This window comes from Ornithorhynchus anatinus, chromosome 7 (genome assembly GCF_004115215.2).
Source record: "Ornithorhynchus anatinus isolate Pmale09 chromosome 7, mOrnAna1.pri.v4, whole genome shotgun sequence".
NCBI lineage: Eukaryota > Metazoa > Chordata > Mammalia > Monotremata > Ornithorhynchidae > Ornithorhynchus > Ornithorhynchus anatinus.
The window spans coordinates 15,113,079-15,130,000 of NC_041734.1; the positions used below are offsets into that span (position 1 = coordinate 15,113,079).

The 16,922-nt window shown below is 39.6% G+C and overlaps 1 protein-coding gene across 1 annotated transcript in view; it reads left to right on the plus strand.

Annotated features, from left to right (window-relative positions):
• The window catches only part of CCDC178 (coiled-coil domain containing 178), a 268,023-nt gene that overhangs the window by 84,183 nt on the left and 166,918 nt on the right, over nucleotides 1–16,922 (plus strand). The window contains exons 17-18 of the mRNA XM_007667601.3: nucleotides 4,501–4,646; nucleotides 5,488–5,647. Coding sequence (XP_007665791.2) covers nucleotides 4,501–4,646; nucleotides 5,488–5,647 — 306 coding nt within the window. The remainder of the gene's footprint in view (nucleotides 1–4,500; nucleotides 4,647–5,487; nucleotides 5,648–16,922) is intronic.

Consider the following 16,922-nt stretch of genomic DNA (forward strand, 5'->3'; position numbering starts at 1 on the left):
AGTGACTTGCCCAAAGTCACACAGCTGGCAAGCGGCAGAGCTGGGATTAGAACCCATGACCTCTAACTCCCAAGCCCAGCCTCTTTCCACTGAGCCACGCCGCTTCTCTGTGTCGCAGGGCTCCATATGGGGTGAAACAACACCTTTTTTGAGAACCACTGGAATGACAAAGCAGCAGTCTATTTCACAAGTGAGGGCTTGGTAAGTCACTGGCAACATTTTAAATAGTTGCTTTTTTTTTTTCAAATGGTCAGTGGCCAAATTTGATTTTGGAAATTTCGCTCACATGAACTTCTAATGCCTTCTTTTGCTTTTATTTACCTGGCCCCTTGATCTTCAAAATCAATCTAAGCATTCCACTAATATCAGCTCTGAGTGATAAACAGGAGTGCTGGTGGAGAACAATGCAGAGTGCTGGAGTGCTTGAATAAGGAGCTAGTGGCTTCGATTAAGTAGATGAGCATCATGGAAAATGTATTACTAGCTTGTGGTCCAGCTACTGGTATGAATAATTTATATCACCGGTTTTTTTCTTAATATTGATGCCTTATTTTTTAAACCTCTTTTATGCATTAGATTAAATCCTCTGGGGTTTTTCAGGTATATGCCTACTGCCTGTAGCCAAAATAGAGGTGCACACCATTGAATCTCAATTATTGGGGAAATGACATATTTTTTTTGGATGTAACTGATGTTTTTTGGTATCTTGTGAATTAAATTATGGGCTACATATAGCAGTGTTGAGTTTTTCATGTCATTTCTTTCTGAGCCTCTCATTTCAAATATATTGTAGACCAATGTAAGGACACCTCAACTGTTAGTTAACAAATGAAGTATGGCACTCATCAAATCATTCTTTTTTCACTACTGTACTGTATACCTGTCTGACAAGTACCTTACATTGTCTGAAAGATGTCTTTAAATGAAAATATGGCAGAAGACATAAAAAGAAAACTCAAATTGGGTCCAAATTTGGATACTTTTTGCTTTAAGTCACAAGACTCACTGATAGAAAATGTTTCCTCTCTAGGTTTTAAAACAATGTTATAAAAATGAAGTAGTTTTGGGGAGCATTAGCTGGTAATTAGGCTTTTGTATGTTAGTGCATAGTGTTTGGCTTCCCTGCCAGCTCGAGGGCAAGGAGCAGGTCTACTGAGTGTTTCACTCTCCCAAGTGCTTCATACAGTGCTTGCAAACAGCAGTCAATACATATTATTGACTGATTAATTTAGTTCTGCATCTGAGAAACTTGATTGCTTGATTTCTTTTTTTTCCACCAATTTTCATATTCTGAGTCAGTAATTTTTTAAAAAAGAAATCTTATTAGTTGTAACACCATTAGTTTAATCCAGAGTCCTATTCTGTGATTTGCTATTTGTGTATGCTACTCTGCATTTACTAATGATGGTATTAAGTACTTACTGTGCTATGCACTGGGGTAAATCCAAGATAATTACATTGGACAAGTCTGGGATTTATAGTTTAAAAGGGAAGGAAAACCGGTATTCCCCCCCACCCGCATTTTACAGATGAGGAAACAGAGGCCCAGAAGTTAAGTGAATTGCCCAAAGTCATATGGTAGGGAAAAGGCAGAACCAGGACCAGAACATAGGTCTTCTGACTCCCAGATGTCTGTTCTTTCCACTAGGACATATTGCTTCATTAGTAACTAAAGAGTAATTTAGATATGAATAATCATAATAATGGACTGGAGTTTTTGTGATCCATCTTGTAAGAGTAGAACTGATAAAATTTATCTTTCCAAAAATATTGGGAATGTGCAGTAATTCTGTAACGTTTTCCATGAGCCAAACTATGTCTTAAAGCTTTACGCTCTCTGCGCCATGTTTACTGTGAGCCATTGAATATTAGTAATAGTGATATTTAACTGCTTACTATCTTCAAGGCACTGTACGAAACCCTGGAATAGATATAAGCTAATCAGTTTGGCCACAGTCTTAATCTCCATTGTACGAATGAGATAACTGAGACACCGAGAAGTTGTGACCTGCCCCAGGTCACATAGACAAGTGGTAGGATTAGAACCCAGGTTTTTCTGATTTCCAGGCTCCTGCTCTATCCACTAGGGCATGCTGTTTTTCACATTCCCTGATTACAAGCAGTTTACAGCCTCTTGAAACAATAAGCTGCTGAATAAATAGTGATGAAAGAGAAATGATTTGAAAATGTATCCTCACTTGATAAGAGGATATAGGAACCTGTATACCTCTGTATTTTTAACCATGAAATCCCTGCTTAGCTAGAGGGCTGCCAAAGTTATTCAGTTTGTGAATTGTTAGTGAATGATCAAAATCTTATCAAAACATTTACCTCCTCCCTTCTTCTTTCCTTGACCACCATCTTCAACTGTTCATCTTCCCATGGCTTCTTCCCAACTAGTTTCATGAGCATGTTGCTCATCTATCCCCTATCCTTAAAAAAAACAAAAAACCCAAAACCCTCCCTTGACCCCATGACTCCCTCCACTTATCGCCTGAACTGCCTCCTACTATTTCTCTGCAAACTCATTACCTCCTTCACTTCCTCTTCTCCAATTCTTGCCTTGAAACCCTCCAATCTGACTTCCTACTTCCCTCCACCAAACCTGCCCTCTCTAAGGTCACCAATGACTTCCTTCTTGCCAAATGCAGTGACCTCTACTCCATTCTATTCCTCTTGGACTTCTCAGCTACCTTCCACACTATGAACCCCACCCCATTCTCCTGGAAACACTATCCAACCTTGGTTTCACTGACAATGTCCTCTCATGGTTCTCCTCCTTTTTCTCTCAGGGCTCTGTTCTTCTCGGTCTCTTTTGGAGGCTCCTCCTGTGCCCTCCACTCTCTAACTAGGGCTCAGTTCTGAGTCCCCTTCTTTTCTCCCTCTACACCCATTCCTTTGGCGATCTCATTCATTCCCACCGCTTTAACGACCATGTCTATGTGGATGATTCCAAATCTACCTCTTCAGTCCTGATTTCTCTCCTAGTCTTGCATTCCTCATGCCTTCAGGATATTTCTACCAGGATGCATCACCAATACCTCAAATGAAACATGTCCAAAACAGAACTTCTCATCTTCCTAGCTAAACCCTGTCCTCCCTGTGATAATGATGATGATGGTATTTAAGTACTTTCTATGGTTCAAACACTGTTCTAAACCCTGGGGTAGAATCAGGTTAATCAGGTCAGACCCAATCCCTGTCCCACATGGGGCTTACATGAAGGAGGGAGAGCAGACATCGAATCCCCATTTTACAGATGAGGAAACTGAGATCCAGAGAAGTTAAATGACTTGCTCAAGGTCACACATCAGGCAAGGGGTGGAGTCAGGACTGGAACCCATGACCTCTGACCTCCAGGCCCATTCTCTTTCCATTAAGGCATTCCAGAATGGGAGGATGGTGGGATTGATTTAATCTCACCATTATTTTATATCAATTTCAGCTACAGATTCATGCCAGAAAAGGTAAGGAGCAAGGACTAGTGGGTAGACCTCAGGCCTGGGTTCTAACCTTTTTTTCAACACTTGTCTGCTGTGTGACCTTGGGCAGGTCACTTAACGTCTCTGTGTCTGTCACCTCAAATGTAAAATGGCGATTAAGACTGTGAGCTCTGCATGTGATATAGACTGTGTACAACCTTGTATCTGCCCCAGGGCTTAGTACAGTGCCTGGGACATAATAAATGTTTAATGCCATAAAAAAGTCATTCTGATTTTAACACTTGTTGATATAAATAAAATAACTTCGCTCTGCATGAATAATGAAACCTTTTGATTCTAACCACTATTTTATGGTATTTAAATACTTACTATGTGCTAGGCACTGCTCCAAATGCTGGGGTAGATACAAGCTAATCAGGCTGGACATGGTTCATATCCCACAAGTGCTCACAGTCTTAATCCCTGTTTTACAGAGGAAGTAACTGAGGCCCAGAGAATTGAAGTGACTTGCCCCAAATCGCACAGCAGACAAGGGGTGGAGCCAGGATTATAACCCAGGTCCTTTGACTCCCAGACCCGAGCTCTATCCACTGGGCTATGCCTCTTCTCTACTCCACTCCCATTGGATTCAGGCTTTGGCTACAACTGTAGAAATATACACTTACATCAGATGAAAATAAAGCCAAATCCTGAAGGTGTATGCTATTTTTAGGTGAAAAGACATTAATATAAATTCATGTCACAGTGGATGTGTATGTCACAGGCACCATTATGTGAGGACAAAGATTTTAGCTAGCTCTCTGTAAAAATAAATAAATAAATAAATAATTGAGTTTTCTTTGCAGATGGGCGAGCACAAACTTTTGGGCAAAAGTCTACCTGATAAAGTAGTTTAGTAATCACTAGTATTTAATTTGCTTGATGAAACAATATGCTGGAAATAACAATTTGCTGGAAAAACCCAGAATTCTGTATTTGATTTTATAATATTTGCAAAGTAAGACCTTTAAAATATCCTTTAACCGTTCTTCCCTTCGGCCTCTCCTTCCATCCCCAGGAAAAGTGTTCAATTGTTTCTGGTCAGTTAGATAAACTTATGAAGACAAGTCAGAGTGTGAAGGCTAAAGCTGCAACTATGAAGGCATCATATGAACTAAAGCTAAGGCAGAAAGCAAATTTGGAGAAGTCAATTGAAGAACTGAAGTAAGCAAAATACTAATAATACTTTGCTGTATTATTTCCAGGGATCATATTAAGAATATTTTATCTACACTGCTCAAGCACCACTAAAGTTTAGAGAATACTTAGGATAAGACTTTTCCTTTGTAGATTCAGAACAAAAATCTTCTGTGAATTCAGCTCCCCAAAGGTCCTTGCATATGTACACTTGAACTTAAATCCAGCAAAATAAGAATTGATTATTAAAAAATTTGCCCATAAGAGATTAGGACCAGTTTTTAGGTAATAGGTGAGAAATAATTTAAAAGCATAATATTTTTAATAACTAGAGTGAGTTTTGATAGTTTCACCTAGTAGAAAGTACATGTGAGCGGAAGTAAGCGGACAGGGTTCTAGACACAGCTTGGCCTCTGTTTCCTAGTGCAAGTCATGAAACCCTTCTGGGCTTCGTTTACCTCCTCTGTAAAATGGAACTAAGACACATGTGCTTCCCATATAGGAAAGGGACTCTGCCCAATTTGATTACACTGTATCTATCCCAGAACTTAGCATTGTGCTTTGATATGTAAGAAGTGCTTAATTAAAGCCATATTATTAATAAAGAGTATTATTTAAAGTCACACAAAAAGTTGTTGCTCTTTTCTAATGGCCAAATATTGCAACTTGAAATATGTGGAGAAGAGAAAAAGAATATTTAAAGGGAACATTTAATTGAATGCCCATATTTTGATACTTGTGACTTTCTTGGTATTTTGGATTTATACAATGTCAGATTTGCCTCTCTGGGACTCAGATCTTCCATCCTTAGAATGAGAAAAATACATTACTAATTCAGGTGATTAATTCAATCTTCCTTTTTTTCAAGGGAGAGTTTTGAATTTTCAAATTTTAAAAAGGAACATGGTCAGATGGTGATCGATCAACTGCTCTCCGACCTGGAATCCTGTGAAGAGAGAATTGAACTTGAACAAAATGCTTTTGAAAAATTACTTCAGGCAAGGCAAGATGACCTGAAAAACATAAAAGTGAGTACAGTTAGAACTTAAACTTTGTAAAGAAGGAACAGTCCCTTAGAATATTTACTTTGATATATTTAACATTTTTCATGTGGGGCATTTGTTTTTGAACCTGAACAGCAAGAAAAGTTGAGATTTGAGGAGAAAAGTTGTCTTGATAAGCTTCTCCAGGAGTGAATTTTGTTTAAAATGGACCCTTACTGCATATGAGCCCTCTTTTTAATTTCATCAGCCTGGCTTTGTCTCCTTATTGGATCTCTGTTTCAAATAGGTTATAATCAGCTCTGGAATTGTTGATTTGTCAAATGACAGTTTACGGTCATTTTTGTGTTGGTATTCCTGGGTCTAAATATACTTTTTCTTTCATTTTAATGTTTTATATGTTCAGTAGATTACTTAACACACCATGAGAACAAAATAAATGAGAGTAATGTTTCTGTGCCAAAGGAAAAATGTATAGTATGCAGTTTCATTGTACTTCCTGTTCAATAACACATTTATAAATTAGAGCACATGTAAAATCTCCATGCCTCAATTTTTAAAGTCTAAGTGTTCAGATAATGATGAGATCACCAACATTGTAAAGATTTCACTTTAAATATTTATTTTTCAAGGAAGCGTTGTATTGGGTTTTATATTTGACTATAAACCTTGGGCAAAATCAGTACTTTTGACTTCTTTATACCTCCACAAAAAGTATTTATTGAAAAGACACATTTTTATTTGAGTGAAAATTTAGTGATTTTTTTTTGTTTCATTTATAAATGAATGCAAGCTCTTGTCAGGGGTTCTGTCTTTCATTCCACTGAGCCTTTGGACTGAAATGAGGCCCAACAACCATGATTGATTAATTCATTCTATCATATTTATTGAGCACTTACTGTGTGCATATCACTGTTCTAAGGACTTGGAAAGTACAATTCAGCAACAAATAGAGACATTCCCTACCCAACAGTGGGCTCACAGTCTAGAAGGGGGAGACAGACAACAAAACAAAACAAGTAGGCACCAGTAGCATCAAAATAGAGAAATAGAATTATAAATATATACACATCATTAATAAAATAAATAGTATAATAAATATGTGCAAATATACACAAGTGCTGTGAGGCGGGGAAGGGGATAGAGCAGAGGGAGGGAGTTGGGGCGATGGGGAGGGGATGAGAAGCAGAGGAAAAGGGGAGCTCAGTCTGGGAAGGCCAGATCAAGAGGATAAATGCAGGAAAGGAACAAAAGGAAGTGCTTTCTAACTTATTTGTAGGATTCACAAAAGAAAAGACACAAGCTTTGGCAGCTCTAACTGAGTTTGGCTACCTTGAACAGCTCACCAAGCCACCTGGGTAAATGGAAAGCACACAAGACTGGGAGTCAGAGGACTTGGATTCTAATTCCAGAACTGCCATTTACCTGCGGTGTGACCTTGGTTAAGTCATTTAAGTTGTCTCTGCCTCCGTGCCCTCGACTAGTAAAATGGACATTAACTACGTACTCTCCCTCCCTGTTATCTTGTGAACAGGGACTGTGTCTGATCTGATTGTTCCCGGAACCGAGTAAGCACTTAACAAATAACACAATTTTATTACTTCAAAAACTCAAGATTATCATGATAAAATGACAAGTTATGTCAGATTGTAAAAAAAACAACTTAGAACTTGAATCATTTCCCATCCCCAACAGACTAAAGCAGGCTGAGCCTAGTAATCAACCTATTCTTGATGCTGTGCAACAAGGAAAATAGAAACTGGTTTAGAATATAAAAGAAATCCTCCATGAAACTCTTTGCAACCCCACCTAGGTACTTTAAAATAATTCTATTTCTCATCCTTCTGCTTCTCTGCTGTTTCCCTAGAGGAGGTCTTCTCTCTCTGCTCTCTAAATCCACTTCCTTCACCTGTGCCTCTGACCCTTTCCCCTCCTAAAAGCACTTGCTCTCATTGTCCTCCTCTCCTTCATAGGGAGGAGGACAGCTTGTATCTTTGATCTCTTTCTCACTCTCTGATGATTCCTTCCCTTCTGCCTTGAAGTACACTTAAGGATTCCCCAGGCTCAAAGTCCCCCTTTTATCTCACAGCCCTCTCCATTTTTCATCCCATTTCCCATCTCCCATTCCTATCCAAACTTTCGGAATGGGTGTGTACCCTCACCATCTTAGTTTCCTTTGCACCAAGTCTTTTTTCAACCCTCTTCAATCAGGTTTTTAGTCTCTTCATTTCACTGAAACTGAACACTTCTAGTCCCAGTGGTCTCGATTCCATTCTATTCCTCATTGATCATTTTATACTGTGAACCATCCCCTTCTCCTTAAAATATTATCAGGCCTTGGTTTCACTGACCGGGCATTAACATAGTTGTCCTACCTCTCTCACAGTAATTTCTCAGCCTAATTGAATGAGTCTTCTTCTTTCTTGCAGACCTTTACTGTCAATTTCTGGTAGGGTTCTGTTCCACGTCCCCTATTCTGGGTTTTTTTTTTTATTATGTTCAAGTAGGATTTGTTACAGCCTTACTATGTGTCAAGTGCTCTTCTAAATGCTGGGGTAGATATAAATTCATCGGGTGAGACATAGTCCCTGTCCCATACAGGGCTCACAGGTTTTGAATCCCCATTTTTCAGTTGAGGAAACTGAAGCACAGAGAAGTTAAGTCACTTGCCCAGGATCACACAGTAGGCAAGTGGCAGAGTCAGAATTAGACCCCAGGTTCTCTGACTTTCAGGCCCATCCTTTTTCCACCTAGCCACCAACTTCACCCGCTACTCCCCACCTCATTCTCTTTATTCCTCCTAACCAACATTCTACCTGTACTTCACTCATGACCCTGCTGCCCTCATCCCCTAGCTCATGGTTTTACCAGCCTAGTAAATCTAATCCAACAAGTCACAACTCACCCCACAGTCCAAGCCTTCCTAAAATCCCACCTCCTCCAACAAGCCTTCCCTGATTAAATCTCAGCATCCAACCCATCAGTTACCTGAACACTTAACATATTTATTTATTTATACCCTTCCCCAGTGCTTTTGTACATATGTAAGTTCAATTATACTGTCAATGGTTTTTTTTTCCCCGATCACCCCATTTGTCAATGTATTTCTGTCTCCCTCATTATAGTGTAAGTTCCTTGTGGTTGGAGATCCTTTCAAATTTTTCCTGGGCTACCACAAACATGTAGTACACTGCACCCAAGGGGTGCTTAATAAGTAGTGTCTACTATTAGTAGTAATACTACTATTAACTACTTAGAGAAGCAGCATGGCTCAGTGGAAAGAGCACGGGCTTTGGAGTCAGATGTCATGGGTTTGAATCCCGGCTCTGCCACTTGTCAGCTGTGTGTTTGTGGGCAAGTCACTTAACTTCTCTGTGCCTCAGTTACCTCATCTGTAAAATGGGGATTAAGACTGTGAGCCCCATGTGGGACAACCTGATTCCCCTGTGTCTACCCCAGTGCTCAGAACAGTGCTCGGCACATAGTAAGCGCTTAACAAATACGAACATTTATTTATTTTTTACTACTGATGCGGCAGTTGCTGCTTATCTGTGCAACCCTTCCTCTCGCCAAAGCTGTCGCACTAGGCTAATTGACTTTGGTCTTTGGGTGGATTACAGTAACAACAAGGATTTTGAATAGTTTTGTGATCCATAATCAGTTGCAGGTGAGAGAGTTTGTGTGCATGTGTATTTCCAGATCATAACTGTTATTGTCGAGCAATTCCCGAGTGTCTGTCTCATGGACTTTTTTTGTAGACTTACTTTCTCAAAGTAATTTATATATGTATATCTATATATAGATATATGTATCTCTCTCTGTCTCTCTCTCTATATATATGAATACATGTATCTCTCTATATATATATATCTATGCAATTGGTTGATCTTTGTAGTACTAGTAAATGTTGTTGGTGACCTAGGAAAGATATTTAAATGCTATTCAAGAAAATACACCTTAGAACACTAAGTGCTTCATTCCTCTGCCCCCTCTTCATTTTAGTACAAACATAATTGTTCTTTAAATTATTCTATTATACGAAGATTTTTAGAATACCTTTAAAATAAGGGAATTACTAACGGAATTATTCTATGTTTTGAAGCCAAAGAAATTACACTGAATTTCCCTAAAAGCCTAATGACATTGCTTATTACATAGAAGCCTACCTACTAGTTAAATTCTGGTCAGAAGTTGAAATATTAGATAAGATATTACTTGACTTGCCATAACCAGATATACTTGATGCAAGTGAAAACGATGTTCACTGCCCTACTTCATTACGTACAGACCTTCAACTTGGTGTGGTGTTTGATTCCCCATTGTCCCCACACACTTTTGCAGTCTGATGGAAGCCAATGAGCCTTTCAAACTTTTTCTTAATTTTTAAGTTTGTATCTTTGGGCACTATATTTCTATAGAGTGTAATAAATGGAAATGTTACAGGACTGTGAGAGCACACAAGTGCTGAGGTGATGCAAAAGAGCCAAAGTGGCTACTGGAATATAAAGAAAGGATTTCAGAGATTAATCCAGCAAGAGTTCCTAGAGGACATGAGATTTCAGAAAGATTTTGGAAGATGGGGGAAAAAAGAGGTCTGCCAGATATGGTGGAGAAGGAAGTAGTTTGTCTTGAGAGGAATGAAGAATGTGGAGCAGGGTGTGGTGGAAGAGGGAGAAGTTGAATAACATACCAAGGCTGTAGGTTTGAGAAATGGGAAGGATGGTGGTGTGAACTGCGATGGGAAAGTTGAGGAGGAAAGAAGAAGGTGAGTTCAGTTTGGGACTGGTTAGGCATGAGGGCCTGGTGGGGTATCCTTGTAGTAATAGCCTGGAAGCAGGAGATGTGAATTTGCAGAGAAGTAGAGAGATGGGAGCTAGTGAGGTAAATTTGGGGGTCATCTGTGTAGAGTTGTATTTGAAGCCTTGGGAGTGGATGAAATCCCAAAGAAGTGAGTGTAAATTGGAAAAGAGCACCCAAAAATGAACCTTGAGGTTCATTCACAGGTGGGGTGAAGAGGAAGAATCAGCTAGAGACAAATCTCCTGAAGAGCTAGAAAGAGAACAGAAATGAATTGTATCCAAAAAACCCAATTTATATAGTGTTTTCCAGAGAAGGGGGTGGTCCACAGTGTCCAAGGCAGCCGAGAAATCATGGAGGATTAGGTTAAAGTCCATTGGATTTGGCAAGAAGGTCATTGGTGACCTTGGAGAGGCGGTCTCAGAAGAGTAAAAGGGGTGAAAGTCAGTTTGAAGAAGGTCAAGGAAGAGGATGGAGGAGATGATGTGGAGGCAGAGGCAGAAGCTGTATACATTGTGTTTGAGGAGTTTGGAGAAGAGTGAGGGAAGGGAGCTGGGGCAATATCTGGATGGTCCTTCCACTAGGATCTGATGCTACTTCAGGAAATACAGTGCTGGGAATTAGGAGACCAGGCTGCAAGTGCAAGGGCAACGCAGAAAAGAGTGGAAAAAGAGGAAATGAGGGCTTAGTCTGAGAAGGCCTCCTGCGGGAGAGAAGGAGAAATGAAGGGACTTAAGTAAAGGAACCTGTGTATGAAACTCTGATGGGTGCAGGGGAGGGAGTTGAGGAGGCAAGATGCTGGAGAATGGAAGGAGAGGCCAAGAAAGTACAAAATTAGAAGAAAAAAGGTCGAACTGATTCAGAAAACACAATGAGCAAAAAAAGATGGGGACGTGGTGTGAAAATGAAGTCTCGTGGGTTACAGCAGCTTATTGTTTTCAAATAGACAACTTTCAGGTCAAATTGCTCCCAGTTTTTCTGTCAAATCGTAAACAGAATAGATTCTGTGGAAGTCATGCAGTATTTCACTTCATTATTTGAATAGTTAGGGATTAACGCAGACTAAAGAGTGTGGAGACTTTGTAAGTACTGCATACATTTTTAGAGTTTAAATCTTTTTCAAACCTTAAAGGAACCTAAGCATTTGTGAGTGAACTTGATTGAAATGCATGCTCTTAATAGCGCAACTTTTCTCTTGGTCATAAAAAAAAAATTAAAGCATAGGAGGTTAATTAATGAGATGTTGGACCACTGTGTCTTTATAGATGCTGCTTCAGCTAATGCTTATCAAAGCCAAGTGAAAATGACATATCTTATTAGCAATTATTATAAGATTGTTCAGTGGCATTGGTGAGTAGAACAAAGAGTAGAAAAATAGAGCTGAAGTAGGCCAAGCAGTTCCAAATGAAGTAAAACATTATCTTTTAAGCTCTCTTGTAGAGTAATGAAAATTAAAGGTGAATAGGTCTATTAAATCCTCTTGTCCATCTTCTTGCTTATGCTATGAATATTACTTGAGTTGTTACTTCCTAAAGGTCACCGAATCTTTTGAAGAAAAATTCAATTCGGTTAAGGACAAATTTGAGGTGTTTCTGGGTTAGGAGACTTAAAAGCAAAGACCTTTACTTAAAGTAAATAGGGGGAAAATATTAGGAATGTATTTTTAAGAGCGCAGCATCATTTCTCCCAGTGAACTGGTATTCAATCAATCAGTGGTATTTATTGAGAGCTTATTATGTGCGGATCACTGTGCTAAGAGCCTGGGAGAGTACAATACAACAGAATTAGCAGACACATTCCCTGCCAATAACAATTATACAGTCTGGAGAAGTGTGTTTGTTCATTCAGGGAAAAGATAGTTGATTCAGTGCTTCCCATGCTGTGTTCATTTAATCATATTTATTGAGCACTTACTGTGTGCAGAGCACTGTACTAAGCTCTTGGAAAGTACAATTCAGCAACAAAAAGAGACAATCCCTGCCCACAACAAGCTCACAGTCTAGAAGGGAATAATTATGGTATTTGGTAAGCATTTACTATGTGCTGTTCTAAGCGCTGGGGGTAGATATAAGGTAATGAAGTTGTCCCAAATGGGGCTCACAGTCTTCACCCCCATTTTACAGATGAGGTAACTAAAGCACAGAGAAGTTAAATGACATGTCCAAGGTCACACAGCAGACAAGTGCGGAGCCGGGATCAGAACCCACATCCTCTGACTCCCAAGCTTGTGCTCTTGCCACGAGGCCATGCTGATCCATGAGAGGCTTTTGATTCCTGCTCCCTGGTTAGACTGAAATTATATAAATTGCCCCTTCCAGTGTCTGATCTACTGGCTAGCAGAGAAGCACCACACATTTCAGCGCTGTCCCAGGATGCTGTGTCAGAGAACTTAATATCCAATAGTCATTCAATAGTATTTGAGTGTTTACTAAGTGCAGAGTACTGTATTAAGAGAGTACAGTAAAGCAGAATTGATAGATAATGCTCATGAGGACCTTACAGTCTAGAGGGAGATAATAATAACACTGATAATGATGAAGATAACACTGAGGAAAAATATGATGGACTATGAAGAAAGTGGAATTTAAAATACAGACCATAATTTAGAAGAATAATGTGAAAAATCATTTGTGGTGTACTTGATTTTTCTAGTGTAGAATGAATTATTTGACAAAAGATGATTAAGGTGTAAAATTTTTTTTAAAAAAAATAGACAATCCCTTAACTAAAACATTTACATTGTTTGGACTTGAATTTATATCATCCCAATATTTTGACCAAATTCTGCACCTGTGCCTGCATCTGGGTTTTCTTTAAAAAAAATAAATGTAGATTTGTGCATAGGGTGTGCAGATAATTACACTAAAGCAGGGATTGCTCCAAATGGGAACTGAGTCATCTGCTTTTTAAGAAAAGATGCTGCAGCACCCATACAGGAAAACTAATCTTTCCTGTGTATTAGGTAAGGTGTAAAGTGTGGGCTTTCATGAGTATTGCATCAGTAAGAAACAGTGGATTTTATTTAGAGGTTTTATTCCTGTTTCCACTGAGTAAGAGGTCAAACTCAAAGATGCCAAATAAAAAATACCGTAATATACTCTTAGAAAGGAGAACAGATAGATCAAGGAATAGACCCCATGCTAACAAATGTAATTTTCATCTGTGACGGATAAAATATGGATAATAGATTTCATTTAATAAGTAATTTGTATATAATTCAATAAAAGTTATTAATGTAAATTTAAATAATCCTCATTTCATTTAACTGTTTCAGAAAACTCTGAGAGGTAATGCATTATGGAAATTGCTTATAAAAATGAAAAAAGAGATTGCACTGTTTTGTACAATGTGGCATGTCCCTTCAATGAAGAGAAAGGCAGGTCACACCTTGGTATTTCAAATGAGGCATACCACAGCTGAATATTTAGCTTGTGAAATGTCCTTCCTTTCATGTAGAGAAATGCCATACCCACAGCCCTTAACTGTAAATACTTCAGAATGTATAGTTGAGTTGTGCATAATTGTGATTACCAAATTCACAAATTGGATATTAGAAATGATTGAAATTATGTTAGAAGACAGCCTTTCCAGGAAATGCATCCTTAGAGAGCGACTAAGCTGTTGTAAAACTGCAGCGACAGCGAGACATATTGTTCTGAATAATGTTATTCCCAGCCACTTTACAGATTGACTCCCTAGAAAGAAAAAAAGCCTTTCGGATGGTTTAGCCATTGATTATTGTAAACTTAATAAGATGGTGAGACCAGATGCCCTGCCAAGAGGTTCACGTGTACTCGTGCAGTGAGAGTAGCACTGGATTTGGGGGGATTCCCCTCCATCCCAAATTGTCAGCATAAATTTGTCTTTGTATCTGAAGGTTGGACAAAGACCTTCGGAGCTGTTTTCCCAAGGCTTCCATACCTTCCCTAATTTTCCTTTGGTTTTTCATGCTCAGGTGAGAAGCCTCTTGGATAATTTTCCTACCCAAATTGCATCATCCGGATTGTTGATAATGTAACACTGAAAACAGTGGAGCGACCTTTTGAGGTTTTGCTCTACCTTAATCAGACCATTCAAAAAGACTGTGCTCAGTGTTCTGCAAAAGTTTGCGCTCTGCAAACAGTTTGCGCTCAGCAAACTTTTCTGACTGATCCATCATTGGTATTTAATGTTGAAAGGAAAAATGAGACATTCTCAAGCTGAGTTCCTTGGCTTTTTCCTAGTACTTGGTGCATGCTTCCTGGATAGTGAGAGTGTAGCCAGTTTACTAGAATTATTTGTGCCCATTTCTGAGAGTATGTTCAGGTCTCCACTGGGTGGGACTAATCTCTGCAGAGACTTTTTAGAAGACAATCTGTAAATAATTGTCTTGTTCTGTGAGGTCTTGAAAAAGGACAGTACTAGGAGACTGAAGACCTGGGTTCTACTCTTAGCTCCACCACTTGGCGGTTGTGTGACCTTGGACAAGTCTCTGTGCCTCTGTTTTCACACTTAGAACATGAAGATTAAATCTCTCTCTCTCCCTCAGAGTGTTTGCCAGGGACAGTGTTTAATCTGATTGTATTGCTTCTCCCCTAGAGTTTAGCAAAGTGTGTGGCACATAGTAAGCGCTTAACAAACATCAGTAATATTCATTGAGCACTTAATGTGTGCAGAGCACTGTACTAAGTGCTTGGGCGAGTACGGTACAGCAGAATTGGTAGACACGTTCTCTGTCCTCAGTGAGCTTACAGTCCAGAAATTAATATGAGTAAATCAATTACATATATGTACATAAGTGCTGTGGGGCTGAGGTGTGTGCTGAATACCAAGTGCCTGAAAGGTACGGAGCCAAGTGCACAGAGGACGCACTTAATAATAATTATGGGATTTGTTAAACACTTACTATGTGTCAAGCACTGTTCTAAGCACTGGAGTACATATAAACTAATCAGTTTGGATACAGTCCATGTCCCCATGGAGCTCCCAGTCTTAATCCCCATTTTCCAGGTGAGTTAACTGAGGCCCAGAGAAGTTAAATGACCTGCCCAAGGTCATAGAGCAGACAAGTGGCGGAGCCAGGACTAGACCCCAGGATCTTCTGACTCTCAGGTCTGTGCTTTATCCACTAGGCCATGCTCTTTCTCACTTATTATTGATGTAGAATGGGAGTGGAGACCTGAGTGTCCACAGGACATTTTTAGCTCTAAAGGATCTCTGTAGAAAGTTCCAGTTCTGGTACGATCAATTATTTAATTTTGGAAGTTCCGCCACCGAAAGGGCATAATTCTCTAGTGGTCACCCAACATAATGTCTCTTTGGGATAGGCCAAGACAAAGATGGAGGTGATGAGAGAGCTAGGGTGGCCAAGTGGCATGAACTGAAGAGCTAAAGTGAAAATGATATGGTTGAGGAATGCAATTCTAGGAAAAAAAATTCCTTTAACCAGAGTGGCGAGCCAGTGTGCTCCATCAGCGTTGGGGAGGAGGGGTTATGGGTAATGGCAAGGAAGCAGGGTGGGAGGGAGGGCCTGGGTGGGGCTGGCCCTCTCCCCCTTCATTCATTTATTTGATTGTATTGAGCCCTTACTGCGTACAGAGCACTGTACTAAGCACTTGGGAGAGTACAATATAGCAAAAAAAAGACAGGTTCCTTTCCCACAATGAGCTCACAGTCTAGAGGGGTTAGCTATCTGTCTGTCTCTGGCCTGAACCCTTTTGGGCACTGAACTGGGGAGGCAACTTAATTTAGAAACGGATGATGGAGGTGTCAGTGAGCCATTACGTCTTATTCCAGGGAATCATTATTCAATGAGGACCTCATTCAAACTTCAGCAGTCCAATCCGTCCTCATAAAACGGAAAACAGATGAAGGCGTTAAAGTTCCTCGATCACCAACTAAAATCCTGAGTTTAAAAACCTTGAATCGGTTATCTTTCTCCCGGTGCTGGTCACAGTTCCAACAGGACTTGATCATTGCTGTTGCTTCCTTTGCTTCCTTTGCTTTTTTTAGAGTAAAGGTACTTGTCCTTTCATGACTCCATCACTCTCTGGCCAGGACTTTGAAATATTTTTCCAATTCATTCATTCAGTTTTTTTATTGAGCTCATACTGTGTGCAGAGCACTGTACTAAGCACCTGGAAAGTACAATTGAACTTGATCTGTAATATGTTTCACTATTGGACCAGTTCTCCTATACTGGAAATCCTGTGTTCTTGTGAAATTCTGAATTAAGGAAGCTCACATTTAGAAGGAAACTCTTTCTTTTATACTTCCCTAGTTTCTAAGTCAGGGCACTGCACTAAATAGGCACTCAGTAACCACTACTCCAACTATCACTGCTAGTAGTCACATGTTCTGATGCTACAAGCATCCATCATTAGCAGTTTCTCCAAAAACATGACAAGCCTGTCCCCAACAGACTTGCACTGACAGAAGACCATCCCTTAGTTCTCTAACAGCATTCTTGCCCAAATGTGTGTTGGGAACCCATGTTTCCAGCAGAGTTGGGTGTGCACAGCAACTA